Raw genomic sequence first — 27,136 nt, 5'->3', positions numbered from 1 at the left:
CCTTTCCATGCTGCACATCCCACCAGCCAGCCCACCTCCCCTGAGCAGTTTTTAAGGGTTCTTTTTAAGGCCATTCAAGATTCACAAGTGTGTAATGGTCTGAGATGAAATGAGCAGCTATTTCTTTCACCAAGCAGGAATTCAGTTTAAAATTGATGAATAGGTTTAATTTTAAAAAAATTCTCTAGATAACTCCAAAGAAGTAATTTCTGTCACGATTAAGTTAAGATTTTGATGTTGAATGGAGATTTTGGTCAAAAATTTCCTTAAAATTAAAAGATAAATGAAAAAAGTGCATTGCTTAACTCCCCACATTAAAATGAAACCTACTTCGATTAAGGTGCTATACTGGATGAAAATTAATTCTATAAAAATGAGGAAATAATTTTCTGTCAATTTAGCCCCCTAAGCTGGATCTCTTTGGGGTCAGATGGGCCCCAATTCTGGCTCAAGGAAATGTGCCAAAACTTCTAGCTGGCAGCATGGACGTGCTTGTCTGTGTTTGTGTAGCAGGAGAGTTAGACCATCCCTGCCAGACACAGCCTGCAATTGTGTTGGCTCAGCCATACAGTAAAACCATAAATGTATGGTGTAGAGCTGTGTAGATAGCAATAGAGGCAGATAGGGATAGATATTTGAAGGCTACATCCTTGATGCATTAGCTTTGTCTTCAGGGGATGAAATGGAGTGGCACATATGTACTGAAACATAAGTGTGGGGTTTACATGATGAACATTTGTTTCAGACATAGGCACAGTCCTGAAAGTTGTGAGTATCCCAAAGGAGAAGTGGACTAAGGAGGAGGTGGTCCTGGAAGAGCTGCAGATATTCAAGGTAAGCATTAACAGTCACAACATCAATTAAATATTATTCAGGGGACTTTAAGGCCCAAACTGGCTTTGTCTGTCTGGTTGTTTGTTTACTGGAACTCATTCAGGTTTCCAGAGGGACACTATGTAAATTTTTAACTACTTTGGTATTCTTTGGGTAAGTCAATTGAAAAAAGTCCAGAACCAAACAGACCGTGATTTTTCAAAGCCATAGAAAGTCTCATTTATCCTTCCTTGTTGTAGTTTGAAATGTTATAAGCCCAAATTTTTTTATTAGAAGTATTTTCTTTTTAATGCCAATTTTTCTATTCTCTCAGGTTTGGGACTATTCTTAGTACAATTATAATTTTTTTAAAACAAACAAACAAAATTCCACAGATACAGAGAAATTCTTTAAAATAACAACTTTAGGAATTGAAAACATAAAGAAAATAAAACAAAGTTAGTTTTGATCATCCGTGTGTTTTAATTTATTGGTGAAGGCTGACTCAACTTTTTTGACCATTTTAATTTGGTTATTCTGGATGAGTGATAAAGAAGAAAAGTAACCGGACCCCTGCTAATACCAATGACTTCTTCATAAATAGAGCTTGTAAAAAGCCCAAACCTCCTTTCTGTTGTTCAGGCACAATTTCTGATTAACCTCATTGCTGGTGAGGGAGCTGATGTCGACATACCATTACAGTATGAAAACGGAGACCTGTGTCTTCCCTACTGATTTTCTTTTCCATTTAGTAGCTCCTTCTTCATTCTTTTCATTCTCATTTTGCTTTTTTCTCATTCTGTATAGCTCTTCTTCAGTTTTCACCTTGCTTTTTCATCAAATTTTATCTGCATCTGTGGCATTTTGATTACTTTCTCACACATCCTCTCTCCTATGTGCTGTATGAAGTTTTAGCCAGAATTTCTGCCCACACTAAATGAATTTGGGACTTAGAGACAGCATTTTCCAAATGTAAGGACAGCTTCTTTAATAATTATTTCAAAGATTATATTTCTCCGTATGCCTTTTGATATGTCATGTGTATGATGAAGCTTTGATTTAAAGGATCTCCATGTCTTCTTCCCACTGTCTTGGACACCAATTATAAATATCACCTTGAAAATTTCAAGATTACTGAGTGGCCTGCCAAGTAATCAGCAGTTTCAGTATGCGCACCAATTTGCTGCATTCTTAAAACATAACGTCAAGGGCAAATGTACCATATCATATTTAAAACAAAAAAAAGGTTATTTTTTTTTCCTGCTCAGCAGACATTCCTTCACATTTTTATTGGTGACATTTATAACTGTTACCTCTATGTTTTTGAATATAGAAAATTGAAGGGGTTGAAGGGCTGAAAAAACATCCCTTATTTCCTCAAAGTGCATTAACATTAAACAATAGGCTTAGATTAATCATCTTCTGTTACATGATAGATAATACTCTGAGCTTTGTCCTGTTCATACATCAGTCACTGGCAAAAAATTCGCTGTCTCTCATAGCAGTGAAATACATCCTGGTGTAGAGGATCTGCCTATGTATCCCTTAAATACCATCTAAGCCTTTCAAATAGTGCTTAATAAGAACTTAAGTTGATGTGAAGGCTCATTGCCAGTCTCCAGGATGGAATAGATCGTGAACTCTAAGAATTAAAGTCAGTTGCCTCATAAGCAGCAGGGAAAATTTATGGGAGGTATTTTTGGAAGCATAGATTTAGTGATTTCTGTTTTTTTGTTTTTAATACTTGTTTAAAACAAGCAAATGGATCTGTAATTTTATTTACTTTTTGTATGTTAAACTAATACACCTCACTAATTTGTTTTTCAGCACCCTTCATTTATCTCAACCATGGAGATTTCTCTGAAGCAGGTAATCACAAGCTCGCTTAATTACTGCGGGATATATGGTACACTGAACACTTAGCTTGTTATTTTCTGGTGATGCCTCTTACTTACTGGCCAAGCTTTCCATGGATGACTCTTAAAATGTATCTGGAAGGAAGGAGATATGTTTGAACTTGTTTGCCTGCCTAATTCACATTTGCTTACAAACAGTAATTTGTGTACCCAAGCTGGTAATTATTCACGGAAACAAATCTTTAGTCATACAGTAGTGGGATTTGTGAATGAAGTCAATTCACGTTCATTTTCTGGACACTAGAACTACCTGTCTCTTTACAATCTAGTAATAAATTATTATTACTATTATTGTTGTTATTTTATTAGTAGTCAAGAGAGATCAGGGCCTCACTGTGCTAAAATCTGAGTGCACACGGACTGAAAACCAGTCCCCCTCCTCTAAAACTGCAGCCTAGATCTGGGTGGTCCAACCCTGGCAGTCACGGGAGCCAGTCCCAGTTGGGAATCTCCCAGTGGGAAACGGTTTTATGGCAGCTCCGCGCTCTGTCATGGCTACGTGCACGTTCGGGAGGCAGCGTGACACCAGAGCCATCCCTCCCTGCCCCGCAGAAGTGGCCGGAGCGGCTCCGGCACAACACGCTTCCCTCACACGGGAGGGAGGAGGTATTTTGCTGTTCAGGCATGCACAGCACAGCTGGGTCCCATCTCCCCTGAAAAAAGGTGGCAGGCCAGCTGGAAGTACTGCATGAGCCAGCTCCGGCTCAACAGCAAGCTCTGGGACCACCCTTGTCTCAACAGGCGATCTCCTCGCACGTTGGGGAGAGGGGAGTAATATTATCCCCATCCTACCCAAGAAGCAGAAGCAGAAGATGAAGTTTTATTCACACATGGTCATCCCTAGTTCCCAGATTCTTGATATCACAGCTATCCAGCCACTTGTTTTTAAATGTGTTATTAAACCATTCTTTCCATGGTTTGCTGCCGATTTTTTACTACAGCACAAATCTAAAGGTGTAAGGTGTTACGTGCTGGTGTCTTTCCAGGACTGCAGTCCCCTTTTCTCTCTGCCATCTTGTCAGGGATGGATGGGGTCTGGCCAGTTCACACTGAGCCCTGAGAAACATTTTACAGTAAAGGAGGAATCCTCCCTCATCTTGTGAAATCTGGGACAAGGTTGAAAGTCTCCAAGTGTGGCACTGAAGAAGGGAACTTTTTAAATGGGCTACTTGGAGAACGCTCCTAATTCATTCGCTTTGCCTGATTTGCAGCAACAGTTGTACATTGGTTCCAGGGATGGATTGGTTCAGCTCTCTCTGCACAGATGTCACACGTATGGGAAGGCTTGTGCAGACTGCTGCCTTGCCAGAGACCCATACTGTGCCTGGGATGGAAGCTCGTGTTCCAGATATGCCCCCACTTCTAAAAGGTAAGAAAAAAAAATACAGCGTGCTGTAAAAGATCTTGCTGCCTGCAAGAATTTTAGAGGTTCCTAATCAGAACGTGTTGCCTTTTTACTTAGCATGTCATTTGCCTTAAAATTTGATCATGCTCTGGCCATGTTTCACATTTCTACTCGAAGAGCTGTGAAGACAACATAGCTTTGTTTAAGTGTGTGTGACAGTAACTCGGCTACTGCAGCTAACGTCATAAATCCATCATTTTCCTTTTTTATGCTGAATGCTTTAAGGCACGAGATGCTAAGATGGAGGTCCAGGTTGTGGTTAGCTCTGCCTGAGATGCAAGAGCCTCTCAAGCTTCTGACTTTTGCATAGAGCAGCACCGTAGTTATAAAGCGGAGTTTAACACAGTATCCCAGAGTGTTCAACAGTAAAATACATTTAATTCCCTGATCTAAACAAACAATTGCATTTGTGGTCTAGCCATGAGAGGGAGACAGAGATTTGAGTGCTGTGACTTGACTGCATCAGGAACAGTTTTTCCACAGTGAAAGAAGCTTCCTCTGAACTTTCTGTACCCAGCAGCTAGGACAGCAGCATGAATCTGCATGGAGGGAGAGCACACTGCAGGCTCTAGCAGTGCAGTTCCTAAGCTGCTGGATGTGTCTCGGAGTTTTTGGCTGATTTAGCCAGAGCTCTGAGCTCGCTCGTTGAGCCAGAGTCCTTCACAGCCTCTTCATTCCCCTTTGGACGAAGCCTTCCTGACAGTAATTCTTGCAGTGCGGTTGCAGTCTGATCTCAAGCTCTGGAAAGAGACTTTCTGCCTTAGGGGTTGCAGGGCTGGGACCTGAGCAATTAGACAAACCATTGAAGTTAATGACTCATAGGTTATCATGTCATGGTGTCAAGGAACTTTATGCATTTTCCCTCAAAGGCAAAGCAAACTAAACTCAGAGAAGCATAAATGAAAGGAGAAAAGCAAGTGTTCAGGCTCACTGCAAAGTTAGTGACACATGAGGCTTGCTGAAGTCTGAGGTGGGCTGGGACAGGGAGATTGATGGTCCGTGCTTTTTAACAGATGTGCAGTTTGGTGGGAAGGCCAAAAAGTCTGTGGCTTCAAAACAAAGGATGAGTGACCGGCCTTGGGAGTCCTCCAGTAGATCAGTTACTTGAATATTTTTCTTCTGTGCAGCAGCCTGTGCTTCCAGCATGTCTACAGCTTTTACCACAGCAGACAGCTCGGCCTCGGGAACCTGCTCGTCTGCCGAGGCTTTGCTCTGCACATAGGAGGTCCCGCTCCGGTTATCTTCAGTGTGGCTGTGAGGGAGGAACCAGTTCCTCCCTGGGTCTCCAATTCTTCTACTAAATAAAACAAAATACAAACTTTTTTTTGTAGCTCTTGGGAGATATATACAATCATCCACAGAGGAAGAGTTGGGGTTTTTTTTAATGCTATTACACTGAAATTACACTAAATCGCAGTGAGTTTAAGTAACACACCCAGAGATTAGCAGGCAAGTTAGTTGTGGAAGGGAGCAGACCATCTCAGACCATTGTCTCAAGCATTTTTTCTCTCCATAAGAAGAAAGATAGTCAGATTTGTCAAATTTTTGTTACCAAACTAAAACATATGCTATTCTCTTCTCATTTTAATGATTGGTTTACTAGTATTACCTTGGGCTGATCTGGAGCTCAATTTTGAATATCACCTGTTGAACCTCAGATGTTTTTCATGTCCTACAACATTAAGGATGGTTTTGGGTATTTCCAAGAAGTCCACCCCTTCAGGAGACCTGTGCCCCATGCTCCTAAAGCAGGTTTAGATGCTCTTTCTGTCACTATATTGCATGCTGCTTATGCTAGGCAGACTTTTTTCTCTTGCTTTTTCTCTTTCCCCTCTCAGTGGTTTTCCCAAATCACAGGCCCTTCTCTTGATGTCAATTGTACAAATCTCTCTAGGCCACATGCTGCTTTGAGGGTGAGGCTGGTTTTAGTTAAGACCGTAATTGTCAGCAGTAGGGTGGGAGCAATGCGAGTCCACATCTGCTGAGCTCCTCTATATTTTGTTGTTGAATTCCAGCAATTATGCCTGAAGTGTTACAAGTTTGCATGCTCTTCCCGTAGGCGAGCCAGAAGGCAAGATGTCAAATATGGAGACCCCGTTGCACAATGCTGGGATGTGGAAGACAGTGAGTATTTTGCACCTTTCTTGCTCTTTTGTCGCTTTGTCAGCAGACTTTGTTGTAAGGGTCTCTGTCTGTGAAAACTTGCTGAGCTCGAGCGAATGACACCGTTAAAGCAGTTGCCTCTCCCACACTTCATATACGTTACCCGTCCTGCAGTTAAATTCGCAGAGCTGGGGCTGAGAACGCACAGCCAGCATGGGACGGCACCTTCGCATCCCTTATGGGCGACCCTCCCCAGCACTCATCCCAGGGAGGTAGATGTGCCCCTGACACAAAAACATCACACACATCCCTACAAGTAGCTAGTGGGACGTGTGTGATGTTTCGTCCAGAAACAGGGGAGATAATCCCACGAGGAAACCCCAGGGGTGAACGGGGAACACGCCATCTTCTCCCATTCTGCTGCCTACACTTGACACAAGTCCCAAGGCGCAGCTCCAGCTGCCAAACCAGCCCCTTCCCCTCCCCGCAGCTACTTAAATACTCCCGTTATTAGCAAGAGCCTACCCCGCTCTCTCCATCGACTCCCCCCTCCCTTTCCCACACCCTCTTTTAGGATGCCAAAGGGTCTGGTTTGCTCCTTTGGCAACGGCAGCGCTTCTCTTACAGCGAGCACTGTCAGTATGAAATCCTGCGGTTACGCGGCAATCTCTGCGGCAGCGTAAAATAAATGAAAAGCATTCAAAACCAAGCTTGGATTTGTCTGGGGCTCTTCTAGCCTCTTATTAAAGCAAACAACCCAGTCAAAACAGTATTGATTGTATCGCTGCGTTGAACGTTTGGTTGGGACAAGCCACCGCTTTCCATTGATCTCTGGGTATTTTCGTGCCGCTGCGGTGCTGGGTGCCTGCTGCAGATCTCGGCATGAGTCAGTGCAGAAATCAGAGCTGCTTGCCACAGGATCAAAGCCTTCATCTGTTGCACAGTATAGAGGGCTCTGACTGTACATGTGTGCTTGCAGACATAGTTAAAAATCAGGGTAAGATCTCGTTTCCATTAAAGTCAATGACAAAACTCCTGTTCATTCCCAAGGGCCAGAATTTCCTCGCTTGCTGCTTACCATGGCTCTCCAAATAGTGGCATCTGAGACTGTGCAAAGCTCAAGGTTATAGAAACCCTAGCAGAAAGGCTGACAGTGTCACATTTTCCTGGAAGGATAAAGAGATACTGGAAGAGTTGGCTTTACTAGACAAATGTAAAATGACTTAGCACAGAAATTAGTATTAATCCTTTGCCCTCATGTAGCTCCACCAGTAGAAATTTTATCCAGCTGGGGATGACTCCTGTGTGCCATAAAACCATGAAGCTGACCTGTGCCACTCCAGGCTCTTGGCTTATTTATGCCATTTGAGATAACTAATAACATTATGACCCCAAAACCTATTTAAATTCAGTGCTCCACTGTGTGAGATTCACTCCCAGAGACTTCATTGGCTGCATGAAGTTGTTTGGCTCTGCTGAAATCTCAGTGGCACAGTGAAATAAAAAAAAGGCATTTAATGTGGAGAGCTTGAATTTCTATAGATCTCATATAGGTACTTATTATACTGAAAAAACAATCCAAAATTGTATTCATTTTGTTGTTGAGCTAACTTTAGATTTAGGAGACACCACTGCTTTCACCTTCCCTTCTGTTATTGGCAGGGTGTAAGAAACAGCTTTGATCTGATGGTAAGGCAGATATGACACAGATAAGACAGGCTGGAAGGGGAAATGGAGATGCAGAGATTAGAAATTACTTGCTCAGGTTTACAGAAGGCCAAGAAAGGAGCACAGATCTGCTCATGGCTCCTTCAGTGTTTGGTCTTAAAAATACTACAGAGCATTTCAAATTATACTGAAGGAAGGTAAACTTCAGTTTACTTTAGCCCTGTGACTCCTTTAAAGTGTTTGGGATGAACAAACCAGACCATACAAGCTGCCTTCAGCAGCTTTAGTTCAGGTTTAGTAGTTGCATTACTTAAAGGAAAAATACAGGTCAGATTTTAAATTCCTCAAAGGTGAAAACCTCAACTTTAAAATGGAGCAAGCTTGTGATATAGATTTTATTGACCTCCTTAAAAACCAGTTGCACTGAAGGAAGGTTAGCAGCCGCCTCTAAATCCTCATAGTTATAGTTTAAGCTAAAAGTTAAGTTTCCTTTTGCTTTTTTATAATTCACTCACTCTTATAGCATCTGTTCTGAATCAGGCTATTTTCCCATTGCTTTAAAAACCAGGTCAGGGTTAATCTCCTGTACCATGTTTGCTTTCCAGGCATTAGTCATGAAACTGCTGATGAAAAGGTGATTTTTGGCATTGAATTTAATTCAACTTTTCTGGAATGTATTCCTAAGTCCCAGCAAGCCTCTATTAGGTGGTATATTCAGCGCTCTGGAGAAGAACATCGAGAAGAGGTAAGTTATAGTCATCAAGGCAAGTTTCCTCTATAGAGAATTCAGCTGAGCATTGAAAGGCAGGAGTTATTGGGATTAGTCGATGTTTTACTTTTCCTTGCCTCACCTTAGGTATCACATAGCATTCTGGTATCACCATTTGGGGCATGCAGTAGGGAAGAGAGAAGCCATTTGCACTGTGTCATAACCAGATTTAGATATTTATTTTGACTTACACGTTCATTCTATTAAAAAAAAGAAGAAAAGATAAATTAGGCTTTAAATAGTGGTAAAAAATCAAAGTACTGAAAAAAAAAAGCCCTTTTATCCAGTAATTAATACAACTACTTCTGTAGGTAAAAGTGTGTTCAAACCTCTTTGTTTTAACAAAATCTCTGCTCTATTTAGTGTCTGATTGCATTCCCTTATCATGCTAAGCAGCGTAGCTAGGAACTGCACGTGTGGCTTGCTGCTTCTCTGCATCTCTCCCCAGAGAAGGAATGGTCTGTGCAGTAAAAAGCTTTTTATTTGCTTTTTTTCATGTTAGTGGAGTCTGAGAATTGTTCTTAAATGGCACTCTGCACTGATGAAGAGATGTCAGGTTAAAGAATTGCACCTTGCATCTGGAGTAGAAGGCGATGAGGCTTGTGATGGCCCTTAATTCCTGCAGGAGGCAGATTTGGGGTCCTCACTAATGGAGAAGCCCTGGAGAAGCCTCCAGGTCCCCACATACCCCCTGCCCAATTTTCCTGCTGATTCCTCTCTGATCTAGTGACAAAGGGACCCTCTGACATGCCCAAAAGGACAATGTGCTGGGACTGATTTGGGCTGGGTCTGAGTGAATTTCAAACCTCAGGAGTTTTCATAGTCTTTGTCTTACATGAGTGATTTTGTGTCTGAGGCCAAGTCCTGCTGTGATGGCAACCATGGCAACGGGGAAGGAGAAGGGAAAAGAACTGCCCTTTCAAATGAGCTGTTAGGTGTTAGATATGCTTTTTTGTTATGTTCATCCAAGACAAAAGTTAGTTTAAATAAGAGGAACTATCAAACACCCAACCGGTCTTCCACTCTCAATGATAATTCATCCTTTCTGACTGCAGAAAATGTGCTGCTTCTTTCTAAAGGCTGGGGAGATGCAGGCCAGGGCAGGTGCTCATGAGAGCATCACCTCTGGGTGAGGTGGGACTCGTAGCAGTAGTCCCAAAGTTGCAACCTCAGTTATGTCTTGGCCCAGAAAGCCAGAGTAAGGGGATACAAGGCACTTCTGATCTTCCACCAGATAAGACAAACAACCCGCAAGGCTGTATATTGACTACGACACTGCAGTACTTTAATTTACTCCCCTTCTCCTACTCATGCTTTGGGTTGGCAAAGATTCTTTCCTCTGCTGAGAATAAAAACGTCATTAATTTATAGACACAGTGCTTGCACAACATGCACTAAACACTGAAAGAAAGAGAATACTGGTTTGAAATATCACCTCTAACCTCCATTACAGTCCATACTTGGAAAAAAATTTGATTTTCTGATCAGCTGGCCAAGCACACTCTCAGCCACAGGTAGTTGAAGTGAAAACCCAGCTAGAAGTGTATCAGCCTTTAAAGACCTATGGGCATTCATTGTTTGTGCTTTAATTGATTTACCTTTAACTGCCCTGTACAGAAGACTCTGTGCTCTACTTCCCTAAGGCAGCAGTTTGTAAATGCACTTACATATTTGATCAGAGAAACAAGTAAAGTACTTGCTTAATTCTAACCATGTGTTTAAGACTCATTTTTAAAGTAAATTTAAGCAGATAGTTAACAGGTTTTTGGTTGGGGGTTTTTTTTGGTTTGGGGTTTGTTGGTTTTTTTCTGTGTGTGCTTTTTTTCTATTTTCTTTTTTCTGAACAGGAAGTTATGAGGACACTCAATCATTTTTTAAAACAATGTCTTGCAACTACAGCATGTGCCTGAGCTTCTCAAAAGGAGCTACTAACTTTGTGAAAAGCAGACAGTTCTCTGTGAAAAATGTAATATTTCTGCATCATACGAAGTCACACTTTCAGGATTTGAAAGCCTCTTTTGAAGGGCTGCTTTTGGTTTTATCTGTGTCAATTTAGGGGAAAAAAAAATCAGTTGATTTTCTCATAAATCACAGCCTCAGATAGGCCTCTGAAGGTCAGGAAGCCAAGCTCAAACTATCTTTCTTATTTGACTGTAGAACAAACTGCAGGTCAAACCAACTTTTGAACAAAGTTAGGGCAGGCTAACCTATATAGCATAGCCTAAGTTAAGGCTATATTCTTTTTTTGCCACGCTTTATATTTCCAAAAGGTTCATTGTGGCGGCGACCTGGCCTCTGCTACTTGTCCTGGGCCAAATGCCAGTTACTCAGGCATGGTGATGTCCAAAACTACAGGACGGCCCAACGTGCCAAGGATGTGTGCGTTGAGAGAGAGGAAGGGAATGCGTGCATATATGTGACGGCATTTGAAGCTCCAGCAAGCACACAGCATACATCTTTGCACATTAGCAGCCTTCCACAGCAATGTTTACTGGGCTTGCTCTGTGTAAACAGTCTGACATCTGTTTGTATGAGAAAAGTAAAGCTTTGCTAAAAGGCTAGATTAACCTCTGAGGCAAATTTAGAAGAAAATTTGAAGGAGAAATCTGCAGACAGATTTTCTACATTATGAATGCTAACAGTAGGCAAATAGCTTTTTACCACATATTGTCCCTAAAGCCATAGCAGTGTTTCTGTGATCTAGCTTTGATAAAATAGAAGTTGGAGCACATGTTCTGCAACTCCTTGGGGTGGTTTTGTTAGGTTTTATTTATTTTTTGTTTTTTTCAGTCTTTGAAGATAACAGCCTATATAAATGCATATGCACACACTGATGATTACAGGATCAGATCACTTAAAGACAGTGTATAGCTATTAGTTTTGTTTGATTCCTGTCAGAAAATCCGTATAGTAGCAGAATTTCTAATGTTTTGACTCAGGTTAGTTCCAGGGTCCTAAGAACTTGAAGTCCTTCTGAGCAAGCTCAGCTTGCACATCTCATATTGGGAGATACCATTTTTAGAGAGAAAAAAAAAAAAAAAAAAAAAGAGAGAAGCTTTGTTGGCTACTTTTTAAAGATAAAGATCTTAATCTAGAAATGTCACATTTTCAAATGCATGTACCTGAAGTTAAATCCCTAATTTCATATATGGCTGCCTAAATAAGTGACCGGATCTATAGAGGTGCTGAACGATCAGTCCTCCTATTAGATAGAATAAGGTTAAAATGTTAATCTCCAGAAATGGAGATTTTCAGGTTTTCTAATTTGACTTATCAGTGAAAATGAATTCATCGGTATTAGAGCCTAATTGGAGACCTTCCTAGAAAATCCAAAGATTGGCAGAGTAATTTACTTTCTTTTCAAAGTACTTCAATTTGACAAAAATACCATATGTCACAGAAACAGTGTGGTCATATTTAATGTGTAGCTTGATCTCTGCTCAGCCAATACCTTACCATAACTTTTCCCATTACAATTATATTTTCTGCTCTCTCTCTCCCTTCCTGCAGCAGATTTCTCAAATAACACTGCACATTATTTTAGTGCATGTCTTAGTGGTGTAACTTATTGTGATGACGATACCATGCTATGCAAGTGACTCCGTGCACCTGGAATTTAGGTTACGGACTTTTAGTTCCAGGGCTGTAACTGTAATGTCTCATCAAGTCTTTAAACCTGGCTTTACAAATAGATGGCTATGCAGTGTCCCGGCCATGCACTACAGCTTCCTGAGGGAAGGAAAAGGGCAAAATCCAGGCTGGATGGGAAGAGTTTGGCCCAGCAGGATGTTCCCGACATTTCACCCTTAGGGTCATGGTTCAGAATGTGACTTCCAGGCAGAGCGACCTGTGGGGAGGGACAGGATCTCCTGTGGTACAGGAGCTGTCACCAGGTCATTTTGCTGCCAGTGGGAGTACATTTCCCTGTAGTTTGAGGCCATTTTAAGGTCAGGAGTCAAATATCTAGTGCTTTTGTGTTTCGTGTTGCTCACGCAATTGATCATGTTTGTTCCTGTGCGTGCAGGGTTAGTCACTGAGAGGAGGGAGAGCGTTTCGGTGACTGCAGTTCATAAAAAAAAGTGGGGACGTCATCTGTTCGTAACGCCTTAAACTGCTGAGGTTTTCTGAAGCTTAAAACAGATATTTATTTATTTCTCAAAAAAATTCCGATGTGTTATGTTATATATATATAATATGTGTCAGGACTGCAAAAAGCAAACGCTCCCTACAAAGACATCAGTTTTGGTGCCCCATGGCTCTGAAAAGTATTAGCCCCCCCTGCTTTAGGCTACACTTCACCCCGAGACTTCTGCAGCTCCAGGTCTGCCAAGCTGCCACCTCCCCTTGCAGGGGACAGAACAAACCGCATGGTCTGAAGCGACAGAATAGGTGCAGTTCGCTTTTAACTCTCTCCTTCCTGCTCTATTAATACCTGGGGGTGAAAACAAATCCACTGAAAGGCAGGAGGACATTCCAGTTTCTTCTTCAGCGCTTCTCACCCCCCATATTCCTGCCCCACAGCCCTGGGCTGTGTTTTTCTGACAGACCCAGCTTAATGACCGTCTGATGGTTTGGTAGGTACAAGAGTTTGACCCAGTCTTGGACAGGACATCTTGCCAGGCACAAGATTGTCACCTCGCTCCCCCATAAGAGTGAAGAGATGTTGTTTCTATTCCACATTTTAGCCAGACTGAGAAGACCTTTTTCAGTTTATCCAAGACATAAGTTTCCATGTCTTTTTGCGGCTGGAGGTTTTTGCGTCATGGTGCCGATTTTCTTTGTTACAACCATCTGGTCAGCAGCATCTTGTGAACAAAGGTCACAGATTCAGCGCCAGCCCTGAAATCTAAGAGTTGGATGAGAGCTGAGTAAGGAAGAGGACATACACCAAGGACTGAGTTTCCACTAGTACCTTCTGTTAGAGGAGTGTAGTTCAATGTTTGAATCCTTAGGTCAATGAGAAAGAGATCAAGAGAGTGGGGAAAATAAGAGATTCATTCTGCAGCCTAGGCACTACTTACAGCTCTCATGCTTTCACTCTTTTATTTTATTATATGACTCACTGGCTTTTTTTTCCCCCTAATACCTTGAGATTCTTAAGTAAGACTAATATTTTTGACAGTTTCCTGGGGAAAAAAAGAAGTAACTCTGAATTGAGATACAGCACATGACATTTCTGCTTTGATTTGGATATAAGGGGGGGGGAGCGGGTAGGAGTTTGAAATTTAGTTGCAGAATAAGAAGTTAGCTACACCTTGCAAATAATAGGAATTTTGTGTTTCCATAATGACATTGTACCAGCAAAGTGTTCTTCATTTTTCCTGTGGCTTCTTGGTAAATAAAAAAAGAAGTTTAAAAAAAAAAGGAAAAGAAAAGAGAAATTAACTCTACAGCTGTGTTGGAGTTAAATGATTATTTTCCCAGTACAAGAGAAACAAAGTCATGTGTAACAATAATGCCAAAAAAACCCCAGAGTGATCTTTATTTCCAGTCAAATGATGAGGATGAAGAAGAAAACAATAGAAAATCAAAGATGAATGTGAATTCTCAGCAAATGTTCCTCATTTTCCTTTCTCCCCCTCTCAATTTGTTCAGGGGTTGCAGCTAACCCATGATTAGTCCAGCTTTACCTCTAACATTTTTTCACATGTTGATTAATGAGGGAAGGCAGGCTTTGAAGCCACTTTCTTGTCCCAGACAGGTGCAGTGTTTTAACTGTGAAAGAGTTGACATGTGAATTATTTGTAAAGAGGGAGCTATCTAAACACATCATTAGCAAAGGACAAAAGGCATTGACCTAACCTGGTGCCACAGCACTTTCAAATCCTTGGTTGTTTTCCAACTTACTGATTGTTTAAAGATTTGCCACGATTATTGGCAATGCCTATTTTTTCTCCATTGTTAAATTCAGGCTGTGAAAATCAAGTGTTTGATTTGTATGGAGATCTTTTCCCTTTTGTCAAATATTGCCAGTATCTGTGGCATGTGCCATAATTCAGGTAATGTAATTTTAGGCAAATTTATGTGCTTATCATGAAGGATGAAAAGTACAAATTGTTGATAAAATATTGTCAAAAATCTGCTCCCACTCCGCTAAGAAACGAAAGTTAATGGTAATCAGTTGCTTCATTTTTGTGGTTTATAATTTGTTCCTCATTGGACAAAACTGTCTCTCATGTTTAAGCTTTATCGTACGCTCAAATTTAAGCACATGTCAGCAAGCTTTCATGAATTAAAGCTTTTGTGCTTCTGAATAGTTAAATCCTATTTACAAATATTTTAGGAGAGTTATTGATTTTGACATGGGGGGAGAGCAATGAATCCACAGTTGATGTCTTTTACCTAACTAGTCTTTTCACTCACCCCAAAATTTAATAAAATATGTTTTACATCTATAGGTCAGGAACCAAAGAGCACATTAAGCATTCAAGTGAAAGGTTAAAGATCTACTACCAAGTAATGAAATGCCAGGTGTTTATGAAACTCCAGAGCCCTGTGGAGGGAAAAATAGAGAGGAAAGGCAGGAAGAGTTCTGAACTTATGGGTAAAACAACATAAACAGGATACCAAAAAGAGAAGTGAGGGGGGAAAACAGTAATGAAGTGTTGCTCAATGCATGTGAAATCGGAGCCATAATTTCATCCTGCCAGAGGATAAGAATGGAATGAACAATGAAGGCACAGAGAAGGAGGAGGTGACAGTCACCGTAAATCAATATCCAAGGTTAATACAGGACATTCTGTAAGAACGCTGCTTCATTAAAAATAGGAGTTGTGATGGGCTGGGATTAAGGGACACAACCAATTTAGACTCTGTTAGCTTTCTCTGCAGTATCCCAAGGCGGATGGAGGGGCAACTCTACCAGTTAACACGTTTACAACTAGAAAGTGACGGCTGCGACACAAATGGTAAATAGTTATGAGTAGCAGGGTGCTGGACTTGGGGGTCCAGTGATCTTTTCAAGTCTAGATCTGCCATTATTCTGCCTTCTTTTCACTGAAAATAGGCGAAGCACTAGTGAGGGCTCTTTGGAGTGGTGCCCAGCCAGCCGAAACAGCCAGCTGGAGATCGTCCAAGTGTAGGAGGTACACAGCTGTCAAGACACTCTAGACTACAATACTGGCAGAGCCACCGATAGGCAGATGCTACTGCTGCAATTGCATCAAGCCCTGAGCTCAAAGAGATCCGTCCTGTTTTCACTCAGACAATGTGGGAACTCGGTCTTTGCACAGTGCCTTATGAAACCCGAATGTCTGGAAATTAGCTGCTTCTTCCCATCCTTTTCCCTAAATTTCTCAAACTTGGGTCTTCATGTTGACATGAACCCTGGGCAGAAGAAAGAGGGGCTTCCTTGTCATATTGCAACAGCCAAGCCTCCAAAAACACTTCCACCTGGCCCCTGCTCCTGCTTCTCTCTGTGGAGTACAGCACCACAAGGAAACACCTGCCCCAGACATATTTCTGCCTACAGCTACTTATTTGTGGATTCATTTATGCATTTTATGCTCCTGTTTTTACTGTAAGAAAGGTACACTTACTTGGAACGAAGTGTCGCTCGCTGATAAAATTGAGGTCTACTGCCCTATGCTGTAGGTTCTAGAGGGGGTTGTTTCTAGTCTGTCTCCCTCCTGTCTTCTGTGTATGTGCTTGTGGCTTGACCATGATTTCTCTGGTTTAAACTCAGTGTAGTAAATCAAAAGTAGCTTGTGCTCATGTAGCACCTGTTGTCAGGACAATCGATTTTCCAGGAATTTCCTGAAATTAGTATGATTTCACCCGGCTGGTGCCAAGTAGGCATGCTTATATACAGTTTACAAACAAGGAAACTAAAGCTCGGGCTTGACCCAACACCGTCAACTGGTGGCAGGAGCCAAAAAATACTTGGCCACAGAACTAGGCAGCCACAGCCACTTTTAGACCAGGCTTTTGTAGCAGCTGATTTCTTGTCTGTCCTGCAGTCTGATCAATAGCAGTACGGAGGCCTATATCCATCCATCCACATCTCTATCTATCCATCTACCTACGTATCTATCTACCTATCTGATCTGCATGTTACTGAAGACTGTTATAGCTGATACAGTAGCAAGTCAAAGTGTCTCTCGCTCTCTGTGCATGTATTATATACATGTGTATTGCTTTTTCTGGTGATCTCAAAATGGTCTCTAAAATTATTTAACCCTTCCAAAGTCAATATCATAGAAACTTAGGAAAGGGTAAAGCAAAAAGCCCTGGGAGGTCATCTCATCCATCTCTTTGCTCCGAGAGACCCTGTTATGATAAAGTCCTAGTGAGTTAGAATCATAACAGATGGAGAATCGTTATGTATGTGTACATTTTTTCCCAGGGAGTAGAAGAGGGAATCGTGTGCAGATTTTCTACATAAAGAAACAGTGTGTAGCTTACCCACTGTGAATAAATCTAATTTAGTCATCTTTATGCCTCCCTGATCTTCATCCTCTGAAGTTTGCTGGAGGGTCAGATGTGCACTCTGGGAAATATTCCAGATTCTGTGTTGGTTCTCTCTGCCCCCACTCCCTCCGTCTCAAACCCACTACTCAGCCTCGTGCTGGAGTTTTTCTGTGTTAAAGCAATGCCCCCGGCAGCGCCGGGGCTGTGTTTAAGGCCTTGGCTTTGCTGTGGGCTGAGCGAGCAGCGCTCAGGTCCTCGGTGCCGGTGTGCGCTGCAGCCTCTGTGCGGCAGCAGAACATAGCGCGCCTGGGAGGTGACAGCTTTGGACGAGACCAGGATCGTTTTCAAAGGAAATGCTGGGCTTGGACACGGAGTTAGGGCTCTGCTTTCTACTTCCACCTCTGCTACTAATCTTTATATGGTCTTTGGCAAATCACTTACCTTCTATGTTTTCCAGCTGCAAAAATACTTGGGTGCCCAGTGCCCCATCCTGGGTTTTTTGAGGGGGGGTATGCTTTTTTTTTGACTTAGGTTATTTTGGAAATCATTTTCAGATCACCAGATATGTAACTTACCTGACAGTTATTACTCTAAGGTGCTCCTTATTTTTAACAAGCGAGATCGTGCTGTATTTTTGGAAATATTTCCATTCATAAATGAAATTACAGTTCCACGCTGACAGACTTCAGCTCTCACTTGCAATCTCATTCTTTTCATTGCCTTTTTTTTGTTCCTCTTTTTTTTTTTTTTTTCCTCTTGAGTTCTTCTTCACAGACCTTAACAATAAAAGAATTGTACTCGGTTGTATTTGTCTAACCTCATTGGGTGCTTTTAATCACATCTCAGTGAGTCAAAGCCAGGATCAACTTCCTTTTGTAAAACCCAGTTGAAGAAGATCAGAATCACAGCATTCCACTTTAACAATCAGTAGTAGTATTTATTTTCAGCGTAACAGGGCCTCGGCACTCCAGGTGTATACAAGCACACTGGTATATTGGGTGCATTACAGATGCCTCAAGAAGAGCAGTTAAAAAATGAATGGGGTTTGTGGCACTAACTAGCTACCCTTCCTGGGAGAACGTGGTCTAACTTATTGCATTGTAGTGCGATGAGTGTTACTCTCTGTCCTTGCAGCTGTACAGTATGTATCTTCTATTACTGCATGCTGAAATGTCAGTGATACAGGTGCTATAGTTAGGAGCAGAACTCAGCCATTGGAAGGATCTCTGGTATCTGTGCCAGCCGCACGTGACCCACGGTGTGCTGGCACCCGAGGGATGAGGCATGCCGTGTGCCAGCCCAGCCTCTTCTCCACCTCGGTATAGCGCTGACACGCGGTCTGGTTTTGCTGATGAAACTCACCTACCACATTCTTCCTTGCCCACAGCTGAAGGCTGACGAAAGGATCATCAAAACGGAGCATGGGCTGCTGATCCGCAGCTTGCAAAGAAGGGATGCGGGAGCCTATTTCTGCAAAGCCCAGGAGCACACCTTTGTCCATACCATCGTGAAGCTGAATTTAAACGTCATTGAGAACGGGCAAATGGAAAGCACTCAGAAAACTGAGGATGAGGAGGGCCGGGTGAGGGATTTGCTGACGGAGTCCCGGCTGAGGTACAAGGACTACATCCAGCTGGTGAGCAGCCCCAGCTTTAGCCTGGATGAATACTGTGAACAGATGTGGCACCGGGAGAAGCGGCGGCAGCGGAACAAAGGTGGTGCCAAATGGAAGCATGTGCAGGAGATGAAAAAAAAGCGAAACCGAAGGCACCATGAGCCAGCCAGGCCACCGTCTACATAGTTTGTAAATGCTATTTAAAGAAAGGACATTTTCCATGCAAAAAACTATACTGTGTTCTGGTTTTGTGCATCTTGCCTATGAATTAGTACTGCTTCTTATTGAAAACAGATAACTCACCATCACTATTAATCTGTATGAGACTGTACAATGGGATTCGATACCAAATGAAATGTTCCTTATTGGAGTACCGCACACCAGGCAATAATTTCAAATGCATTCATTAAAAAGAAAAGATGTACACTTTTAGCTAATTTCTGGGTAGCCTGAGGCTACGTGAGCTGTATTCTGTATTTCCTGCATAATTTTCACATAGAATTTAGTGTCCGTGTTCCCTTGTTAGTATTTGCTGCCACATTCCACCGCAGGGGTGGGTACATTTCAGGGGAGGGCAGATGTATTTCTAGTTCTTTGGCATCTTTCTGAATAAGAAGCATGGTAGACACGTGTGACAGATCTGCAAAAATACCTGCTAATTTACCCATTGGGCTTGTATACAGGCTCATGGGTGGGGTTTGCTAGCACAGAGCCACACAGCAAAACATCACATTAAGTATTGGCTTAGGGACAACATTCACGCTCCCCATAAAAAAAGAGAAATCATAATCATATTTTAAGAGAGGGGAATTATCGAGCGTTACTCATTAGAGTTTGAGTAGCCACCAGTTTGCAGTCCATCTGCTGAAATGAAATGTTGACTCTAATTGAAACTGCCACCGAGATGCTTGGGAGTAAATTTCCTAAGTGGTCCGTGGGAGGTACGTGCACAAATCCTATTAACGAATAATGGGATTCCTGCCTGCACTTCTATCTCTCCAAAGGTTTGACTCTGACTGTTTCTCTGGCCCTTTGCTAGCTTTGTTTTATGCAGAGGAAAAGAAAAATAAGACAACAAAGCTAAAACAAAAGACGATGAGGGAAAGTATTTGGTGGCTGAGACCAGTGCTCTTGACACAGAGCTGACATTCCTCAGATGTGTGTATTCTTTGGGATTTTCTCCCAAAGGTCTTATGTATTTTTAAGTTGAAAATTTGCATTGTTGGAATTAATACTTTTATTATAATTAAATAAAACAAAAGATGTCCATGTGTAAATAAAACTTGTAAGTTAGGAATTTGCTTTATACCATAATTTCATTTGTAAAGTGTTCCTTGTTCCTTGGTTCATATTTTGGTTTTAATAATGTAAATTTTCCCATATAAGCAAGAAACACTGGCCTCGTTCTTGGCTATTTTACGTCAATGTGATTTCATTGATTTTATTCCTGATATGCAGCAACAAACACAAGCTCAAAATCAGGCCTACTGTCTCTTCTCATGAGTCACAGCCCCCCTTTCCTCTCTTCCATCTAACCTCCCTCCGTTTTGCCTTTCACGCCTTTTTGAGTGTGAAATGACAAATTAGCCACTTCCTCACATGGAAAGAGAGCTTTGATGGATACCAAAACGACAGACTTTACTTGTTTCTCATGCATTCTACAGATCTTGAGAGCAAAGTCTGTGGGAAACCCGTGTAATTGGTGTGCACCTCATTAAGGAACTGAAAACGTTGGCTCTGAAATTTGTAGATTCGCCCTTGCCCGTGCTAGTGTTTGTATGCGCATTCAGTCCCCGATCTATAATTGTGTAGATCCAATTTGCATCGCTGTTAATTTCCTCTCTGTTGAAAGTCAGATATGGCGAAGTGTTTGTCAGATTTCAGAAAGGAATCTCAGCTTACCCACGTTCTTGTAAAACCCGAAAGCTGAGTTTGCATGTGTTGTATAAAAGCCAGCGATACCATATGTCATTAATTTTAGGTGCTTTTTTAATAGGAGATGTATGAGTTAATTAGGAGATATTAGATAGCATGCGTACAATGCTTTGATCATGTAAAGCACTGAGTGCTAACTATTATAAAAGATGTCTGTGGGGAGAAGGGCATTTCTCAGCACAGGACCTTTAATCAGCAGAGACACTGATGCTGAAGATACTAACCAGTCGTACAGTACTTTGAGAACAGGCAGAGAACTTTTTGGCATTTTTGCTGCAAAATAATGTAGGCCAGGCATTTCACAAGAGGCTTGTCATTTTGGGTACCTTGATTTTAAGGCCAATTAAGACTACTTAAAGGAGGGGGGCTGTATTAAGCTACTACATATAAAGCACCCTAAGACAGGGATATTCGATATTCTTGGCTGGAAGGTTATAGTGTCACCATAGAGAAACTGCCCAATTATTCCTTGTTAGATTTTTATCAGTCCACAAAGTCCCATTTCTCTGACTTGGACATTAAGTAAATGAGTAGAACCACACCAAGGCTATGGAATAACAGGTGGTCTGCATTCGCATGCACTGACAAAGGACCTACTCTTCTCCCCAGTGGTGACGCAGTACTTCAATTATTGCATTTCAGACAACTCTCATCACATGTTTGCCTACTTCATAAAAAGGCCAATCAATTTCTTCTTTGATATTTTTTCTCCTCCATGAAAACTAAATCATCTGATTTATGTTTAGATATGATTGGGGGTATGTATTCTACAAATGAACCGCTCGCCCTGACTTTAGTAGAAATCTGGGATGACTAAGGGCCTCAGTGCTGGGAGCATTAGATTTGAATGGTTGAATTAAAATGTTATTACTCTTAAAAACAACTTTCATTTCTTTTATTTCAATGTTGTTGCAATGAGATTCTTCTTAAAGAAATGACCTCATCAGTCTGGGGTACAGTGGTAGCGTAAAACCTCAAGTGAGATATAAGGCCTCTTCCATCATGGGAAATAAATTCAATATCCTCCAAACCGGTGTGCTGTATTGGGTTCATGCCACCCCAGGGAGCATATTTAATAATATTGCGTAGATAAAAGTCTGTGTTTTGATACACTGGGTAAGATGTATGCTAGAGCTGGCAGGGCTAGCACAGCTCCTCATGCACAGCAGGTATTACACATGCAAGGAGGCCAGAGGACCTTGGAGACCAGGGCAGGAGAGGGACAGATCAGGGATCACTGCAGGAGGTAAGACAGGGTTTTGTTAGGCAGGACTCAGCAATGCAAAGCCAGGAGTAGGAGCAGGAGGAGCAGTGGGTCATTCCACAACCCGCAGTCCTGAAGAAGGGTTCAGAGGATGAGCTATCCCAGAAACTGTAAAAGGAGAGGATCGCCCTCTTTTAAAAAACTTTCACCTTCTCTATAATTTAAAAGCTTAACTCTAAGTCTGCTTAAATTTCAAATCAATGATTTGAGGGTCAGCTGGGCTGCCGTGAGCTGTACTATGAGCCACAACAGGCCCGTAGTTAAAATGAAACTGAGCCTTGACTCCTTCAAGAGCTCCATAAAAATGAAGGTAAACGAAGTTTTTGTCCAGAGTGGAAAAAAGTTGCCTCCACCTTAATAACTGTAGGTCTTAAACAGATCCCTTAGCGCATATGATACAACATAGATATCTATTTACATATGCATTCAACCAGGAGTCCAATTATTAATACATTATCTTTTCCTTCCACAAAACTTTTCCATTGACCCTACTTCAGCAAAAAGTCAGTGTTGGACTGAAGCGGTTTCAAACAGATTCTTAGAATAACCAGCACAATGTGAGCTGTAGTTATAAAAATGCTGAAAACTGACATAAGCTTTAAAGCCCAACAGGGCCCTAAACTTTGTAGCGATCTTGCAGTCAGTTAAAATAAAACAGAAAATGGGATTAGCAGAAAAAGGAATAAAGTATTAACACTTATTGTGATAAACCAGTTCCGTTACTGGAAACTGTTCCAACAACAGGTGTGAATGTGTGTTCATGCCATAAGCAAATACTTTTCTCTCAAGTAGTTAAACTTACATTGCTTGAGCTATCTAAGAACCTGAATACTTTCCAGTTCATACGCAGATTTTGGACCTGGTTCTTATGTCACTTCTAATGAAGTTAAATGCAACAGATTTCCTCTGGTTCGTGTGCTTTTGAGATCAGAAGATCCCTACAGTTCAAATGCTATGATCCCTTTGATCTAACCATTATGGGTATCGATCTGCATTTAACATTTCAGAAAATGAATAATTATTTGTTATTATTACTCATTCTTCATGTAATGAGCCTGTGTCTCATAATAATGCCTCAATATTTAATAATGACTAATGGAAATTGAGTTTGCTAATGTTTTGTCATATGAGCATATGTGTATAGGAGTGCATATACAAATATCTTATTTTCTGTTCATTTTCTAACAGAGGTTAATTTGCAAAGGCAAATGTGATTTCAAGAGTCAAGGTTCAGCTCAGCTTCCACTGACAGCAGAGATTAAAATCCTTCGGGAACTGAATCGTAGCCTAAGTAGACTATAATCTATTTATAGTCTGGTAGTCAAACACCCGAAGCTATGTATTGTTCTGTAGAGTATATTGGCCTGGTCCTTCTTGCACACAGTTGTAGATGAGACATGGAGGTCTAAGGAATTACATCTGCCTGAATGGAAAATTAAGCCCATATGTCTCTCTAATATATTCTGTTACAATTTATAAACTTTAAATGGTCTCTATTGTAATATTTTACCATAGTGTTGCTAATATTACCCTGAACTAGGCTTCTGTCGTTGGCTGAAGTGTGACATTCTTTGCAGTTGTAATCCAGATTTCGAGGTTTGTAAAATAAGTTCATTACAGTAACAAAAAAGAAGGCATGGGAAAAGAGTTTAATTATAAATTCTACAAGGCAGATTTGTAAGATTTTATTTCTCTATATAATAATAGTGGTTATCCTAAATGCGTTAGAAACAGCAGTATTTGTTTTCCTTTTTTGGTCAGGTAAGGATACAAAACAAATTGTAATCTTGAGTTTATCACTTGCCAATGTGCAGCTGAAACATCTGGTCTGACAGCTGTAGCAAGACTGGATTTTTACTTGCTTGTTTTTTTCTTCCACTAGTTAAACCCATTGTCTCCTGCCTTTGAGACTCGCTGGTTTGTCAGGTAACCCCAGTTTTATATGGAGGAATATTCTGGGGTCTGGTGTTTCCTCGACATATAAACATCCCTACAAAGTCGTAGTATCACAGTCTGCCTTCAGACGATGACTTTCCTAAGCATTAACTTTTGCATTCAGTTGCAGATGCAAACCAAACACTGTGAGGTAAATTGGAGACCAGATGGGGTTTTCATTTACAAAGGAAATTTTTGGGACTGTTGCTTAGAGCTCTCCTTTCCCTTTTTGCTTATGTGGTTGCTGTGTATAATTCTCCAATTTAAAATCAAAGCTTTTTGTGCTTTAAAGCATAAGATTTTCCATGCGATGTAAAAAAACCAGCAGAACATTTCCAGGTGATTTTTTTTGATTGATATGGACTGCTGGTTAATAGTTTCAAAGAGTACAAGCCAAGGAAATCATCTGTCCAGCCATAGATGTTGTGATATTTGTAAGGAGCCCAGACACATCTCGATTTTGGTGGTGTTTCATATTCTGTTCCCTTCCTCTTATGGTATATAAATACTTCGGCTGGGTTTTTGGGGGTGGAGTGGTTTTTTTGGTTTGGTTTGGGTTTTTGCAAGGTTGTACGGCATTTTGTTTTTATTTGTTTGGGGGTTTGGTTTTTTTGGGGGGGTGTTTGTGGGTTTTTTGTTGTTGTTGTTCTGCGTGTATGTGTGTGTTTGATTTGCTTTTTGTGTTCTGCTAATATTTTTCATGTTATTTTTCCTACTAAAAGGAACCATGCCTAAAGCCAGATGCTTTCTGATGGTGCAACATATGACAAAGCAGTAAGAGGAACAGAAGGCTTGGGCAGATATTTTGGTATGGAGACAACATAGCACATTTGCAAGGGGAAAAGTCTTATTGCTAAAATGACTATGCTGAGAGTGTAAAGACCACTGTGCCATTTCTCTGGCCAGGCTGAAGTCGAGGGTAGATTTACAGAAGGTATATATTTTAATTTCTGAAATATTGTCAATATAAACAGATCCAGAAAATCTAATCTGTTATCAGGTCTGTTATCTATACTTGCCAGAAATATCAAAATAAAAATACATGAACAGAATTTCACAGATTTTCACTTTCTAAATTTATTTTCATATTTTAAAATGCTTTATGTTTTAAAAGTGCTGTCATTTTAATTTTAAAATATGTTTATTAAAAATGCTTTTCACTAAGAAAATAATTTTTTCTTAAAATCTGCACTTTCAAATCTCTCTTTGCAAAAACATCAGAAAAAAAAAGGGAAAATTGTAAGTAGAAGTGGAAATCCTTTTATAATTCCATATGTTTTCAAAAAAGACAAATTAAAAGCAGCATCAGAGGTTGTTAATGTCCTCTTCTGGAGACTTTATGTGACTCTCTTCAAGGACATTTTCTGTAGAAGTGAATTGTAATAATCCCATTTTAAGACTGCCTGTGAAAATATCTTGGCTGTAAAAAACAGATGCAAAGCATAGGAATCTATGAAAATACAAATGAAGAATGAAAACAGATTCCAAATGTTTGTGTAATTTTTTCATTTTTTGATGATGCATGCATCTCCATTCCCCTCTCCCAATGACTATCTCAGGATGTATATTGGCTGGGAAGAAAGGAAAAGATTACAAAAGCATATAATCTCCAAATTCCAAATTCCAAAATGAAAAGTCACTCCAAATGGACTGGCTGCAAGGATTATGATTAATACCACGTATTTGACCAGTAAAGACTATATTTACCCCTAAGGTGAAATTCATCACTCCTTCAGAAGCCCAGCACAGGAATTGTACACCACGTACATTCTTTTTTAATTTGTAAGGCATGAGTGGTACTTAGATTGACTTTGTGAGTGAGGCTGATTTTTACTATGTTGTATAACTATTTATAGAATAATAAGACTGAAATGTTTTGATAAGAGTATCTATTCGTAAATGGTGCAGCTCATTGAGTTGATATGATAACTGAAGTATAGCTTAAATAAGCTATGTGTTTGCCATGCCTGCTGGTTTACTAAATATTTCAATCTTATATGCAAAGGTAACTGAAACAAATGTATATTTCGTTCATACTATAATAAACAGCAAATTCTGAGGTTTTGCTTCTTTTTTAAACCCATGTCAAACTACAGAGTAAAATATGAGTTTTCAGAGAAACAAAGTCTGAAGCGTGTCATGGAAATGGCAAGAATATTAATGCAAGGTTCAGTAATCTAAAGTGTCTTACTTCAGAAGTCTTACCTGAGTAAAGACTGTCTGAGATTCACCCCTCCGCTGAGGATGTGCCTAAGACCAACAGAGTGAGTCTACAGAAGCAGCTTAGAAAAGCCGCGGGCCTCACAGTGATTTAGATTAATACATGCAAAGCAATACACAATAGGCAGCTCTGTGCTTATTAATTTAAATTCAGTAATAGCTTTTTAATGTGTGCATTTCTAGATGATTAGCAACTACCATTGTCCTTAAAGACTGCACTGACATTGTGTTTTACAGTTACTCTCAAGCCAATTGATTGCCCATCCGTCTTGGACTGCCTCAGGAGCATCTTTGGCTCTAAGGGAGTGTGACTGTCTCCCGCCCCTCAGAGTGTTTTCAGGATGGGGATAACTGGGGAGAAGGAAGGGTTGTTCATTTTTTTAATCAGGTATTGATGCCTCTTTCCACAGTTATGGGGAGAGGGAAATTTTTGAAAAAAAATTTTTTAAATCTTTAGGCAGGAAAATAAATAGGCTGACTGGTCCACCTCCTCTTCGAGCCTTCAGCACAGCCCCCTGTGTTTCAGGGGATTTATTAAAGGTTAAGGAGACTATTTTGTTAACAGACGGTCAGCATGTTATTTCCAAGGACATCCACATTGGCGCACTCAAGGACGCCTGATTCCCGGTCCCATGCTGTGTCCATTAGACCACGATGCTTCTGACCCTTTGTTGGGAAAGGTCCCCGGGTACTGCTGGCCTGAAAGCTGACGCCAAATCCCAACTGCGGCAATAGCATTCTGCTCACCTAAATTCCACCTGCAGTTGCAATTGGATATGGTATTCTTCATTTCCGAGCCTGAACTCTTGTTTCTGTGTTACTGTGTGCTGCTAAACAGCTGCTGTGTTCCCCCACTCCCTCCCCACAGGTGGCTGCATTTGATAATGTCTCATGTAGGATCAATCTTGGTCCCATTGAAGTAGTGGGAATTCTGCCAGCGTGTCCCAGATCTGGTCCTGTACGCAGCTGGTAAAGCACTTTTAGCTCCTGCAGAAGAAGAGGTGTTCTGCACAGGCTGGCTGATTAGCCGCGTTCATTAGCAGAGGCGGGTGTCGGGGGGGGGGGGGGAGAGGGGGAGGGGGAA

General features: G+C 41.1%; 1 protein-coding gene across 1 annotated transcript in view; it reads left to right on the top strand.

Moving 5' to 3' along the window:
• The window catches only part of SEMA3D (sema domain, immunoglobulin domain (Ig), short basic domain, secreted, (semaphorin) 3D), a 140,021-nt gene extending 115,618 nt beyond the window's left edge, over window positions 1-24,403 (top strand). Inside the window, exons 13-18 of the mRNA XM_010580948.1 lie at window positions 746-834; window positions 2,641-2,682; window positions 3,941-4,098; window positions 6,194-6,258; window positions 8,511-8,650; window positions 18,471-24,403. Coding sequence (XP_010579250.1) covers window positions 746-834; window positions 2,641-2,682; window positions 3,941-4,098; window positions 6,194-6,258; window positions 8,511-8,650; window positions 18,471-18,884 — 908 coding nt within the window. The 3' untranslated portion in view covers window positions 18,885-24,403. The remainder of the gene's footprint in view (window positions 1-745; window positions 835-2,640; window positions 2,683-3,940; window positions 4,099-6,193; window positions 6,259-8,510; window positions 8,651-18,470) is intronic.
• The last annotated feature ends 2,733 nt before the right edge of the window (window positions 24,404-27,136 follow it).

The sequence above is a fragment of the Haliaeetus leucocephalus genome, unplaced genomic scaffold (assembly GCF_000737465.1).
Source record: "Haliaeetus leucocephalus isolate CR32 unplaced genomic scaffold, Haliaeetus_leucocephalus-4.0 Scaffold751, whole genome shotgun sequence".
In the NCBI taxonomy this organism is placed as follows: domain Eukaryota; kingdom Metazoa; phylum Chordata; class Aves; order Accipitriformes; family Accipitridae; genus Haliaeetus; species Haliaeetus leucocephalus.
This window is presented reverse-complemented; position numbering and strand designations above follow the sequence as displayed.